This window comes from Cydia strobilella, chromosome 1 (assembly GCF_947568885.1).
Source record: "Cydia strobilella chromosome 1, ilCydStro3.1, whole genome shotgun sequence".
Classification (NCBI taxonomy): Eukaryota; Metazoa; Arthropoda; class Insecta; order Lepidoptera; family Tortricidae; genus Cydia; species Cydia strobilella.
The window spans coordinates 12,452,280-12,467,934 of NC_086041.1; the positions used below are offsets into that span (position 1 = coordinate 12,452,280).

A 15,655-nucleotide genomic window follows, 5' to 3' on the forward strand; every position below is an offset into this window, starting at 1 on the left:
TAGACATAGTATATAAAACGAATGGCTAAATATATATTCAGAAATATGGGGTTAAAATTAAAACCTATCGGGTTATCGAGGCTCACGATTGTATATAAAAAATTGCTTATTTTTTTAAACTGAAATAGATGTCACATGTTAAATTATATATAGTAGTGTGACTACTTAAAAAACAAATAAAAAAAGAATATATATGTGTACATATTTTAATGTAATAGGAAGCAAACGAGCAGACGAGCCGCCTGATGGGAAGCAGTCATCGCCGCCCATGGACATTAGGCAACATCAGAGGAGCCACTTATGCGTTGCCAACCTTTGAGAACCCTAAATACCTAGCTACTTCTTGAAGAACCCCATGTCATAGCGCAAGGGAAACACCTCAGAAGGTATTAGGTAGGTATATATAGGTAGGCCTATTGGATTTGTTCCCAAAGTTGTGTAGCTTAATTTTAATTTTTTAATTACTTATTTACACATACGTATAATTAACTAAAGCGTCTATTCCACACAATCCAAGTCTTCCATTTTCTGATACGCCTGCTTCAATTCCTTAAGCAGGGTCGTCACCTGCGATTTGTGAACCAGCAAGGTGTCCTGCGCGCGTTCACCAGTGACATCTTCCGAGTGTAGCGATAGCTTTATTGTGTCCACTGTTCCTTCGGGTCCAGGGCTCGTGGTTACGTCTGTCAGCCTGTTGACTGAAATAAAAGAATATTTATTGTGTTCATACTAATTTTACTGCTACTGAATTACACAGCTTTATACTTTCTACGCCTACAGGCCTAATCCCCTTTATTCATATGTACAATGTAGCAAATAACACGGATGTTAAAATGACGGATACGGACAAACGATTATCAAGGGCTTGTTAGGGTTGACAAGCGTTTATGAAGGTAACGCCATAAGTACCGTCAAACGGGGTGAATAGGGGCAATTTTGAACTTTTGAGAGATTTAAAAAGGATTTTTTCCTCGATGGCCACAAATGTTAAGGTTTATCCTATCAAAAACATTACATATAGAAGTTTTGGAGCTCATATCAACCATTCGTTGACAGACTCAATTTTAAACTATTAGTTTGACTATATCACGACTTTCATGCTTTTCCAGTGTTTCTATTACCGAAAGAATATAATCAACTATTATTTTCAATCGCAAGATATAATGCGTGATAGATATTTTCTTTTCACCTCAGCAGCTCGAACAAGCCTACTTTCGTCACTCCCTGGAGTGAGGAAAGTGCGATTTTCCTCACTCCAGAGAGTGAAACAATGTAGCTTTTTAATTTAGTGAAGGCCATGAACTTCATACTTTTATTACATTTTTTTATGGTATGGTATGGTACGGTACGGTACGGTACGGTCCGGTCCGGTCCGGTCCGGTCTCGTCTCGTATCGTATCGTATCGTATCTTATCGTATCGTACATATTAAAATACTTTTTTTTTCTGTTTATTCTGTGTAATTCGAAATACATTTTAACCTTTAATATGTTCTCACTACTGAGGTGAAAAATTATGTGTGCAACACGAGAGCAAAGTTATTTTACATCTCGTGTTTTTGAGTCCCTCGCTACGCTCAAGATTCTACCTTAGAATCACTCACTTCGCTCGTGATTCAATTATAGAATCTTTCGCTTTCTCGGGACTCAAAATAAACACTCAAGAAACACCAACTTTCCTCTCTTGTTGCACAAATAACTATTTAAATTATCAGGTAAATGTCATTTCCGGTTCTTGTCCCTATTCCCCCCGCCGTCCCTGTTCACCCCATTTGACGGTATGTCAAAAAGCGAGGCCCAAGGCCGAGCTCTACCTAGCACCGAAGACCTGATTCCAACGCCTCTCCGTGTGAGGCCAGAGGCTGAGGTGCAGGTAAGCATACAGCTTGGAATCGAACGCCAAGTGTGAGCTTGGCTGACGGCCGAAAGCCTGGAGCGCCGATTGCGGTGCGCTTCTGTGCGAGGCTGAAGGCCAGGCTGCAAGACAGCAGAGGTCGGAATTGAACTAGTGGTCCAGTTAACATATGTATATGCCAAATATCATTACTGTGCAATAGATTTCGCAGTTTGTCTTATTCCGATTGTGCTACTATCAGAAGTGTCACAAACAAGTACCTAAAACCCCTCATTTAAAAGAATTTTTGGAGTTCATATCAACCATTCGTTGACCAGTTTAAAATTAACTGTTCGTTTGACAATATCACGACTTTAATAATGAAAAAAAAAGAAAAAAAAAATGTTTATTGGTTCTTTACAAGTAGTTTACAGCATGGGATGGGATCTTCTTTTAAGCATTAGATACGAGTATGCTTGTGACAGACAACCCCGCTCTTCCGAAATCGCTAGGGTATAAACCATTACGTTTGTGTCTTTAAATCTAGTATTTAACACTTAAATCTAAAACTAAATACTTCTTTTATACTAAAAAGTAGTACTAGCATGATGGTTACAATAATTAAATTTTTTAACTATTTAATACTTATTAATTACTTCAGTAACAATTCCTAATTATGTACTTAGAGCCTGAATGGTGCGTGCGTGCGCGCGTGCGTGTGTGCGTGCGTGTGTGCGTGTGTGTGTGTGTGTGTGTGTGTGTGTGTGTGTGTGTGTGTGTGTGTGTGTGTGTGTGTGTGTGTGTGTGTGTGTGTGTGAAGGTATCTGTGTAAGCAAAAGTTTAAATTCAATATGTTAATTAAATAGGTTGTCATAATTATTATTTAGTTGTGGACAACTATGTAATATAGGTAAGTATAGGTAATGCCTCAGTATTTTCATAGGTTTGTGTTTTTAGCCAGTCTATGGTGGCAGATTTGCAGTCAAATAGTTGTAGCGGATATATATCGATGATTTTATTAATTTTGTTGTATAAATAGGCTGATTGTGCAGCGAATTGTCTCTGAGCAAATTTGGATTTAGTTGGAGGTCTGGGGGCCACACTGCTTCGTCCCCTACGGCCCGCAATGACTTGGTTATAATTCAGAGTCTTATGCACTTTTACAATAGCGCTAACTATATACAGTTGGCGCATTGAAAGAAGACCGCATTCTTTGTATAATACGTAGGATGCCAGTACGGCTTAGAAAGCATGACTTTAATGAGACATCTTTGTGCTCTTTCGACTTCTATAAATTTAGTTTTAATGCTGCCCCCCCAAACTGGGATACAATAGCTCATTATGGATTGGGCCAATGCAGTGTAAATTTGCTTTAAAAGAGTAGTTGAGGCTATGTGCTTTAAGGTTTTAAAAATCCAGATGAGCTTCCATTTAGATACTCTATGTGAGAGTTTCAAGAGAGCCTTTGATCCAGGATTATACCAAGGTAACAGTGGGTACCTTTTCAATTGTGGTGCAATTACAATTTGTTGTTGTAGCTAGGTCACACTTGCACTTGTGTATAATCAATTTAAGGTGAGATGGGGGCTGTGTGTTCTCATACTTCGAAAAACACATGTAATTGGTCTTGGTAGTATTTAGAGTAAGGAGGTTAAGTTGTAGCCATTGGTTAATAATGCTTTTCCAGACTTTTTATTATTTCAATAGCAAGATACAATTTGTACATATTTTCTTTTCAATTATCAGGTTATAATTATAATTAATGATTCCCGTAATTGAATGTCATTCCTGGTTCTAGACCCTAATCCCCCCGCCGTCCCTATTCATCCCATTTGACGGTACCTGTAGTTCCTGGCAGTATTGCAGCTGCCTTAATTAGCGGACATCCGCAGGCGTAACTGTTCCACTCAGCCCAAGAAGGTCACGAATAAGGTACGACAAAATGACTGCAGCTTCGCGAAACAGAAAAAGGCAACAGGTAACAATGTGCACTCACCCATGAATCCGCTAGTCTGTATTTTAGCCTCATACGCCTCCCTGCCATTGTCTGCCGCTTCAGCCAGCGCTGACGCGTGTGTCCTCGGCAGACCGAGTACCAGGAGATCACGAGTTAGTTGGGAGCCGGGGCAGCCGCCGCGCCAGGTTTGCCGCAACACCCAGCGAATGGTAGCTGCAGCTCTGGCGGATTCCTCGCGAGACGCTAAAATAGATTATTCGTTTTTCAAACCACTTTGATCGCGGTGATGTGCAGTTGGAAATAATGTATTTTTTTTTCCATTTGCACATCACAAAAAAATCGTGTTCGGACTTTATTGACAACTTGAATTTGATGAGCTAGAGCTAGAGCCTCGAGGTCCCTAACTTAAAGAAGAGTGCCACCAACTCCCCTGCCGATCCTAAACGTCTAGGTAGAGCTTTAGCGAAGTAATTAGCTGAAAAATGCTGCTACGGTTTGCGACGCGGTATAAAGTTTGTCTGTCTCAAATGTTTAGTAATAATTTGGTACCAGGTCAAATTTGAAATATATATTTCAGATTGGACTTGACCTCAGTGATCTACGGCCCAACCCGCAGAAGCGCGTTGCCGACCACCATGTAGCAGTGTGCAGAGACACTATTAGACTTGCAGGTGTATCATGGACATCATGGTTGAAAATATTGTATTGTATTTTTATAGGCCAAATTTCTAAACGAAATGTAGCTATTAGTGAAATTACTCATATCTTGTTCTGCACTTATGTTTGGATGAAAGCCATAATTTAGTTTAATATGTGGCTCAATCAAAGGATAATACAATTTCATAATGGCTTTACGCATATTAGATAGAGTGAATTAGTCCTTTAATGAGTGACGTTGAAACTTTGTAAAACCCGAACTAACTCGCACAGCCTAGTTTTATGACAATAGGTGGCAAGTTCCACTGTGCGTTTACAACTTGGCGAACTCATGTCGTCACTAATGTTCCTTGCATTCATACAAAATATGTAGGTTTATAATATGCATCCAGACAATGCATTACATTAAAGTGTCACTCAATAATTAACCTGTTTAGGTGGTCCAATGGTTAAGTTTAAGTATACATGCTTCGATTAATAATTTTTCAAAACAAACACAAGTGTGTTACTACTATAAAAATATTACTTACATAAACTAGTGTCCTTTAATATATCCATGATTCCATCTTCCTAGAAACATAAACTCATGTTAAATAAAAATTATACAGTATAGGTACATACAGTCACAGCATCGTAACTATAGGATATGGTTTTTTAAAGTTTACGAGTACCTAACTAATACAACAACTAACCGACGCTAAAATATAACCATGAGAAAAATCTTTAACAAAATTTATTTCTATTGTCACAAAATCGGGAGTTCAAATTCCCTAGTAGTAACTGCAAAGTACCAAGCAAAGTAGTAATTAGTTGTAAGTGCAAAATAAGTAGTAAGTGCGTTGTACTTTCCACTGAAGGTCATGAATCTTCAAAAGATACACAATGAAATTACCTTGTGACGAAGAATATTGGATTAGTTATAGCAAAAAGCCAAATGCTATTTTCGCGCAAAAAGCGTGGTCGAATTGGAAAGGACGTTTTTCCGCCTCCATGTAACTTGCGTGTTTTCTTGAACATGTTGCTCAGAAATATTTATATCACTATTTACAAAATAAACGCATCACAGAACATAATATTTTTATATTTATATTAGTGAATGTACCTACCTATCACTACATATTATAAAACAAAGTCCCCCGCCGCGTCTGTCTGTCTATATGTTCGCGGTAAACTCAAAAAACCAAGTGCGAGTGGGACTCGCCCGCCGAGGGTTCCTTAATTTTTAGTATTTTTTTGTTATAGCGGCAACAGAAATACATCATCTGTGAAAATTTCAATTGTCTAGCTATCACGGTTCATGTTATGAGATACAGCCTGGTGACAGACAGACGGACAGCGGAGTCTTAGTTTAGTAATTAGTTTTTATCCTTTGGGTACGGAACCCTAAAAACTACTGAACGGATTTTCATGCGGTTTTCGCCTATCAATAGAGTGATTCTTGATGAAGATTTAGGTATATAATTTGTTAAGGCTTTGTGTAACCCGTGCGAAGCCGGGGTGGGTCGCTAGTATGTAATAAAACTAACAAGGTAGAAAAAAGGATGCATGATTGATGATTATATGTGAATTTGAAATACACTTTGTGTGAATATTTTTCTGTTCCATTTGCAACTTTATTTGGTGGCGTCTTTTAAAATTGAATTGAACTGTCTTGAAATTGATATTCCGTGTGAACAGCAATATTTTAACTTTATTTCGGACTACAGTACTTCTAGCATACTAAACGCCATAACAGTAGCTACTTTATTATTTCTTCAAAAATAGTAAGAACCACGTAGGTATTAGGTATGTACCTACATAAATAAGTCTAAAGTTATTTCCAGTAGGGTAGTCCGGGCAAGACTAATAATGTACTTACTACTTACAGGCAGCTCGTGCCCGATGTGCTGCAGCAGCGCGCAGAACACGGCGGCGGGCAGGCTGCCGAGCGCGTGCAGCTCCGCCAGCGCCCACAGCGGACAGGCTGAGCAGGATTTGTGTACTCACAGGCAGCTCGTCCACGATGTGCTGCAGCAGCGCGCGGAACACGGCGGCGGGCAGGCTGCCGAGTGCGTGCAGCGCCGCCAGCGCCCACAGCGGACAGTCGCCATCCGAACAGAACTTGAATTTCTGCAGAGATAAAAATTTGCATTCTGCTTTGTGATTGGTTGGCCAACAATAGTTATTTTCGATACAAGTGCGGAAAAGAGGAAATTCGAAACGAGTGGCGATAAACACGACCGCAGGGAGTGTTTTAAATCGACACGAGTTGCGAATTACCTATTCGCACGTGTATCGAACAACGTTTTACAGTACATATGGCCCTTTAAACTTTTGACATATGCACAAAAAGTGCACTTTACGCACTAGTGCGAGAAAGTAGCACCATATGTACTGTAATAGTACATTTCGATACTAGTGCGGAAAGTACGTCATTACTGCAGGAGAACCGCCACGACTTGCCACGAGCCGTAGGCGAGTGGCAAGACTCGGGACGAGTGAAGAATGACATATCCGCACGTGTTTCGAACGACGTTTTTTAATACAGTTGCGAAAAAATAAGAAAAGCAACAAGTAAGGAATGGGATTAGAAACTTTTATAATATTAATTCTGTGACACTGACATCATTGACATTGACATTATGAAGAGGTGTTTTTCTAGCTTTTATTCGACTAGAATAGATTTTGTTATTATTATTGAATCCACTTCAATGAAAGTTTTTTTCAAATGCATGTTCTATAAGACAGAAACAATTGTAAATATTAAAACATTGTAGTATTATTACCTAAATATCGTTATTTACGATTATTTGTGTATCGTATATTTATAAAAACAATATCGAATGTTGCCTTTGGAAACTTAAAACATTCTTGCAGTAAGAAAATACGCCTCTTCTTTGACAGGCGTTCCGTTCCATTCAGACAACTTATTAAGAACGGTTTTTCAACATTAAAAAATAAACGTGTTATAATACTTATAATGATGAAGAGGTAAGTAATAAAATATGAATTATGCTAATTTTTCGTATTCTTACATTAACAGTAGGTTTTTATGTTGATTACGACGTTTAAAGGAAGCTAATATTAACACTCATCAATAAGCAGTCATGAATTGGAACAAGTTAAAATTTAAAAAAATTGGAAAAGTATAAAGTTCGCGAAAAAAATGTTTTTTTAATACAGTTAAGTGCTACTTTTCGTGGCTGTTTAGCGTGCGGAAAGTTGGTTTTCGCGAACTAGTGCTTTTTACTTTTCATTTTTTTTTTAATTCATACTTGTTCCAATTCATGACTACTTATTGATGAGTGTTAATATTAGTTTACTTTAAACGTCGTAATTAACATAAAAACCTACTGTTAATGTAAGAATACAAAAATATGCATATTTAATATTTTATTACTTACCTCTTCATCATTATAAGTATTATAACACGTTTATTTTTTAACGTTGAAAAACCGTTCTTAATAAGTTGTCTGAATGGAACGGAACGCCTGTCAAAGAAGAGGCGTTTTTTCTTACTGCAAGAATGTTTTAAGTTTCCAAAGGCAACATTCGATATTGTTTTTATAAATATACGATATTCAAATAATCGTTAATAACGATATTTAGGTAATAATAGTACAATGTTTTATATTTGTAAAACAATACAATGTGTACAATGTTGTATGAAGTGGGTTCAATAATATTAATAACAAAATTCATTCTAGTCGAATAAAAGCTAAAAAAACACCTGTCACAGAATTAATAATATAAAAGTTTCGAATTCCTTACTTGTTGTTTTTCTTATTTTTCGCAACTGTATTAAAAAACGTCGTTCAATGCTAGTGCGGAAAGTATGTCATCACCTCACGAGTACCGAGACTCGGGACGAGTACTATTATTTTATGTTGTAGTACAAACAATTGCTTCATAAGTCAGAAACGCGCATGTGACACCCTTCATATAGCAACATCCATACCCTACGAAAACAGCTTAGCGTTGCTTGTTAGTCTCCATAGGCTAGGGTGGCCAAAATTGAGACAAAAATCTGTCTTAAAATTGAATTTAGCAAGGAGCAGGTACCAGGGCCTCATGAGTTACGAGGAGGTGTCGTTGACCAACCCGCCGGAGGCGCCGGGCCCGGCGGCCGGGGCGCGCACGAGTATGAAGGTATATCGCGGGCTGCGGCAAGAGGGTCATTGTTGTTCTAAAAGGTGTGCAGAAAATGATACGTGTCTGCACTATAGAGCATTTTACGTTCGAAGTACTTACGATTTTTTACGAAAAGCAATTGAAATTTGAGTTTAAATGGATTTGTTATACGATTTCCATTCTGATATTTGACTCTCCATTCCATAAATAACAATACTTTTGCCTAAATTGTTAACTGAAAGTACCCTTAAGAAATACTATAAATTATACTTGATGTTTAAAAAAAAAAACATGCATTTTACTTTTCTCGTATTCGAAATGAAAAGTAGAGTGTTTACCTCGGGTGAAAGGCATCATTTCATCCCTTGGTTAACAATCTACTATTGTCTCGTAGAAAAAGTATTGTATACAATAGTGATATAATCAAGCTTTTCAATCTCGTACCTTACTTAAGCAACTCAGCAAGCTTCGTTGCTTAAACACGGTACTCCACTGAAAAGCTCTCTATTATATCACGATTGTATAAAATACTATTTTACAACGTAATAATTTGAGACAACCTAATATTTTATAATCCTTAATCCCAAAAAAAGCTGAACCAAGTAGCACACACTTAAATATATAGTTGATCGAACCAAATTGTCAGTAAATAAGAACAAAAAAAAACTATACTCATCCTTTTCTTTTGGGTGCTAGTACATACTAGTGTAAGACAAAGATAGTATGATTCTCTTTGTCTATGTTTGAAATGAGACAGTCCTTTAACAAACTATAATTCATACACGATTTTGATAACACGATACCAACATAAAATGTAAGTGTAAACAAGACATCATACTTACCATAACAGTATGTCAGCCCGTTTGGTCTGAAATAGAGATAACAGTTAAATTATCATACAAACTGCAAAGACGTACAACTCATATAAGCAAGTGAACACACCCTGTTAACTTCATGTATAGGGTGGGCCAGTGATAAATTCTCTTTTCGTATTGACGTCTGTGCATGCATTTATCATTGGCCCACCCTATATTACGTTACGTAGGTCACTGTCACTTACTATTTATACATTACTAATATTTATATGACTGTATAGAAAAAATATAAATTTGTTATGTCACCTCAAACAATCACTAGTTTTTACGCTTTATAAATACGAGTAGATTTTCTAATCATTATATTATTATTATTTATGCGGTTTAACGGTACTGCCTCTGTGTAACTAGATGTAGCAGTAATGTAAAACCTCACAACCTAACAAGTAGGTACCGTAAAATGGGGTGAGTATGGATTGAGGGGGCAGAAGTTTGCTCTAAGAGTAATTTTATTATACTTTTAGACAAATGTATTACTTTTTCTTGTGGCAACACTGCGTAGCCAAATTGTAACATTAAAAAAAATTTTCGTCCCTACTCAGCCCACTTTACGGTAACAGGTTTTTTGTCAATAAATTCATTTTTAATACAAGCTTTTATCGCTGAATGTACTTTTCTTTCAACAGGCAAATAATACTCATCGAGACGAGACAATTCTAGCAAGCCTACACACGGTTGCGTTGTTTTATCACAGTTAGGCCACAGCTTAGTTCCTTTGGCCACCTACTGTGTCCGCAATGGCAAATTTTCCTTAAGATCGAGTAGGCCCGGGCTTAGGATGACCAGATATTTGGTGCGGCAGTCTATGATGGGTGCTGAGGAATAGGCGGCTAGTAGGCGGCGGCAGGGCCTGGGGCCTAGGGCGGCAGACTGTACTGCCACTGTGTGTCCGTCATCATAAGGTTATTACTGAATGCTAAATTATGCCAAGCCATAATGCGCAAGAGAGTGGCCTCCCTGATACAGCCCCAGCAGCCTTCTGAATACTGTTATGGACAGGTTAGATTGTCCAATAGTTAAAAAATGGAATGCCATGCACATGGACAACAGGAGTGCTGTTGGGCTAAGTTAGTTATTTAAGTAGTAGTTTTAGTTTAATTTAAGTTATTGTAATAATAATATATATATATTACTGTTGTTAGATAGTGTTTAGTTTTTAAATTTATAAAATGCATATATATATGTTAGTCTGTAAGGTATTTGTAATACGGGCCTTGTTGCCTGAATAAAAATTATTAAATAAATAAATAAATAACTCTTGACTGACTTGCAAAATCTTTAGCATCATTTATTTATTCTGTTTTTGAAAGCCCTCCGCATCGACTGGACATCTCCAACAAGGTATTTGACTGTATTTCATTTACACCATGCATGAAATAAAACACGAAGATTAATAGTTATTTTTAGACACTATTTCTATTTTAAACCCAGCATAAAACTATAAAGAGTAGGTAGTAGTCAAATACCATACTGCGGATTTGTCTTTAAACTGACATTTGGGACAACTGGGAGGCCAAGTAGTGTAACATTACTACACGAAAAATTGTTTGTCAGAAATTTGTTAAATATTGAATTAAATAATAGACATTACGTAGGTTCCTACCTCTTTTTTTTTACTATAAAATATTTACAACGCCCCACATTTTCTATGTAAGAAAAAAAAAACAGACAACAGTGAATAGCCAGTGCGTTCAAGAGAACGTCCGCGGCGAGCGATGGGGGATGGGGGATGGGGGTTTGTTCTGTAGGTATTTATGAATGACTGCTACATTGAAAGTTTAGTCACGCGATTGGCGATACAATGAAAGACACAAATTGATGTGAATGGTAGACCTAGTAAGTGCTTGTCGATGTGTTAAAACGTGAGAAGAGTACCATTGAGTTTACAACATCTAAGATGATAATAAAAAATATTTATTCAGTAGCACAAGTTATTTAACAAAAATCAGGTTGGTGCCTTTTAAGTATAAAAATATACCTCTGTGTCAAGAGACACCGCTCTTTCATAGAGATTAACAACATCGTAATAATAATGGTGTGTTTAAGGTAATTTTAATTACTTAATTACAGAGCATTATTCACTAGAACTAGACGCCATAACAACATGTCTAAATGGGGCATTTTCTATGAAAAGGGACCTTATTGTCGATGGCGCTTACGCCGCACAGCGTCGCGCGGCATTGTATTTATTTCGGAGCTTCGTTTATAATGGCGTAAGCGCCATCGACAATAAGGTCCCTTTTTATAGAAAATACCACAAATACATAAAAGTTTTCAATATTTCGCAGCGCCGTAATCAGTTTGACACAGAAAATTAATTTGATATCGAATAAGGATCATATTCGTAAGCCGACTTAATCATAAGATGTATGGCTTATAAAATAAATAAGATAAAAAAAAAGGATCATATTCGTGTCTTTGTTTTCTCGTAGGTCAGGGATTTTATACCTTTAGGCACCAAGGCAACCTCATAAAAAACCTCAAAAGTGTGGTGGTAAAAAAAATGTACTGGTTTTCATTATCGGTAAAACTCTTCGCACCCCCTTTACTACCTTGCTATTACTACGCCCACCTATAGACCTAAAAAATCGTAATTTGTTAATTTCTTCGTAACCGCTACACCGGTTGTTATGATACTTGGTATACCTACTGATTCTAAATGCATATGTACATTTCGGCTTTGTCCAATGGCTAGGGACACCCTGTATTATGTCATTATTGATTTATGACAAATACAGTTCTGTTAAATACATTATGAACTGTTTAACTTGATATTTAATATTTATTACAAATTAAAAAAAATCGACAAATTAACAACATCAGGACAAAATCACTACATAGTATAAAACAAAGTCGCTTTCCGCTGTCTGTCTGTCCCTATGTATGCTTAGATCTTTAAAACTTCGCAACGGATTTTGATGCGGTTTTCACCTATCAATAGACTTATTCTTGAGGAAGGTTTTGTGTATAATCTGTAAAGGTTTTGTGTTACATGTGCGAAGCCGGGGCAGGCCGCTAGTATTAATAATAAAACAATAATTAGTAATTGTTAAAGATAAAATATTGGAAATATAAAATCAACGGACTTGTATAACATAAGTACCTTTATGTATGAAAAGTATTGATCTGTGAACGAACTCGATTAACAACGCTCTTTACATTTAATGTGACGTCCGTTTTACGTCTATCTTGTTCTCCTATCGACTTAGGGACATGAAAAGCCATTGAAAAGCAGCGTTTAAATTCGTTTTTTTTTGTAGTTTGTTACATGTCATAAAAATTAAGGTGACGTTCGGATGGCAATTGCAACAGCATTATTGTGGCAACGTCACTGCTGCAGCGTTGACGCAGGCGATGTCACTGTAAATTTTCATGAGCATTTGCTTTCTTTGACGTCGTTGCAGTATTACCAGGGGTGAGAAACTCCTCGCTTCGGGCAAACTCGGCTCCGTTCGGCTCAGCATTGCTCCGAGCCATTATTAGGGTTGGCACAACTTGACGTCCCTTTGCGTGCACGACCACAGATAAGATAATGACTTGAATTTTGACAACCCTAAATAGCCGAAATGCACAGTGCCATATATTAGAAAGATACCATGATTCGACCCTGAACCGCTGCTGTCAAACTTCGGTTTTGTAAGTTTCCTTAGTTTCCTTTCTTCTTAGTACGGTAATACTATTACATATTCTGTGGTATTACTGTCGCGATTAGGATGTTTACTCGGTCACTCATTTTATTAAGAAAACAGATATCGCTCGAGTCAACGATGCAGCAATAACGTACTTGCAACAGTAATGCTGCTATAGACACCATCTGAATGTCACTTTTATGGACCTATTTGGCGTGTAACCGTTTACTAAAGTATTATTTTGATGTTTACACGTAAATATGTATTTAGGTATGGTAGGTATACACAGGTTCTGAACTCTTCACTTGGAATTAAATATATGAGAAGCAAACGCCATAGTAAAAATTAATCAACGCGTGTTACAGTAGCGATAAAAATTACATGCTAATCTTAAAATTATCCGATCATTAAATTCTTAATAAAATTTTGATAAAACATATATTACATACATACATATATATTTTTGATATTTATATTGATAGGAACAGTACAACGTCAGGTAAACCTTAAAACATAGGAGGTTTTATCTTGGCTTATCTTAAGTGAGGATACGTGTAACTTTTAGGTAAAATAAACTGGTATTAAGTATCCCTACAGATCTTCCAGAATGAACAAGGTAAAGGTTACTGCTATTTTCGTAAATAATAAGTCTGTTAAAAATGTCACTACTGCTACCCGTGACCCCCGTCATAAGAACGAATCGACCTCTCACCAAAATCGGCTAAGTAGTTTTGAGGGTACGGTGAAACACACGCTCCATTGACCGCTATTTCAACTAAATTCAATGAATAACCCAAAAAGGGTTATTAATATAGTGTGGTGTAAAAATCTAGCTACATTTTTGACCTATAAATCAAAATGTTATCATAAAAGAGAATACTACTTCGAGTCTGACTTCGACACGTAAATTTCGATGAAAATATGACACTGACTTTGTTTTGTCAGTCTGTACGAAGGTACCCCATTTATACAGAATCCAATCATGTTAAATCATGCGTAATCGAATCATAAGTATGCGTATGTAAGTTTAATTATTGAACTATTATCTAAAGTTCTGTCACGGCAGAAAAGCTCTCTAGTCTGGATGTAAAAATAGAGTATAAAGTCGACTCCATCCCCCTTGTCCCCATTGTTATCGTTCAATCAATTTAGGCGCTCTCAGGTGTTTGCGCGTCACAACTGCTGGGCCATCGGGGGCCACTTACCGCCGGCGCCAATCGTCTTCAACTTAACACCGGACATTTCGTAAATCAACTGGTAGGTTATGTAATATGTATTCAGCTTTTTTTTCTGAAAGGAGTTTATTTAGTGTACCTATCAGCAATTAAACTAGAGTCGAACTTCCTGCCGCTTGCCAAGGTGGTACACACTGCTCAGCTAGCTGTTACTGTTAAGGCGGTATTCCACCATTTAGCTTACGGCCGGTACAGACGGACTGCAATCCAACTGCAATTTGTATTGGCGTGCAGTCGGGGTGTAGTTACCATACAAATTGCAGTCGGGTTGCAGTCCGTTTGTATCGGCCCTTACGCAGCGTACTACGTACTCTACGTAGGCGAACAACACGCAAACGCAAAGCGGCGCGGAGCGGGGTGAATCAATCCTTCGATACCTATAGAAGTGTCCTACGTGGGCGATCTCGTTGCGAACGCGAACGCCTTGGGCTCGCCGCTTCGCTTCGCGTTCGCGAGTGTTTGCCTACGTAAGACGCAGCATTAAACGGACTCTAATTGTATTAGTCTAATCATGAACTTTACATTTTTATATATAATATTATTTATTTATTTTTATATAATATTGTTAAACCAAACGACGCCACTTGCAAGTTTCCGGTAAACAAATTATTTTAGGTAGGTTTAGGCGTAAAGTCAGAAAAATCGAAAGGAACAAAAGATATGGTGCGCCGTGCGAAACTTGCGACAGAAGATTTGGCGATCTCGCGGGTTTTAGTTTTTTTTTTTAGTTATAACTCTGAAAGTATAGGTACTTCTGTTTAAAATTTTGCTTGTCAAATCCCTCGGCTATATAACTATGCAGCAATTTTTTACGAAAATTATATGGGTAACGAAATAAAGAATTCCTATCTTTGTAAGTTTTTTTTCCTATCGAACCAACATTAACTTTTTAAGGTTTTGCAGAGGCTGGGCAGACTTGCCCTCGCAAACATAGTCTAGTTTCCGTGTGGTTTTTTCATGGCATTTGCCCCTGATTCACGGCGCGATTCGGGAAATGAATTAGAGATTCACTAGATATGAAATAGTAAAGATATGTGACGTCCCACGGGTTACGGGGCTTACGCTATTATTAACACCGCTCCAATTAATATTTCAATCCAATCGCCCAATTATTATCACCCGCCAAAAGGTACCTTTTGCCGTGAAATGTCACATATCTTTACTATTTCATATCTAGTGAATCTCTAATTCATTTCTCGAACCGCGCCGTAAGACGTGTACGAAATCAATATGAAAATTACAATTTTGCGTTAGCCCACTCTTAAGTAGGTTCTTGCTCCTATGGGCTACGGCGTAGCACCCGTAGCCGTGCTTTTTTTTTTTATACCTCGTCGGTGGCAATCAAGCATACGGCCCGCCT

General features: G+C 37.5%; 1 protein-coding gene across 1 annotated transcript; it reads right to left on the reverse strand.

Annotated features, from left to right (window-relative positions):
- Nucleotides 1–204: 204 nt before the first annotated feature.
- Nucleotides 205–14,302, reverse strand: LOC134748382 (uncharacterized). The gene is made up of 5 exons (XM_063683166.1): nucleotides 14,266–14,302; nucleotides 6,312–6,427; nucleotides 4,977–5,016; nucleotides 3,829–4,032; nucleotides 205–698 (listed from the first exon to the last, which is right to left on the reverse strand). The coding sequence occupies exons 1-5, from the start codon at nucleotides 14,300–14,302 to the stop codon at nucleotides 499–501; spliced, it is 597 nt and encodes a 198-aa protein (XP_063539236.1). The 3' UTR covers nucleotides 205–498.
- Nucleotides 14,303–15,655: the final 1,353 nt, after the last annotated feature.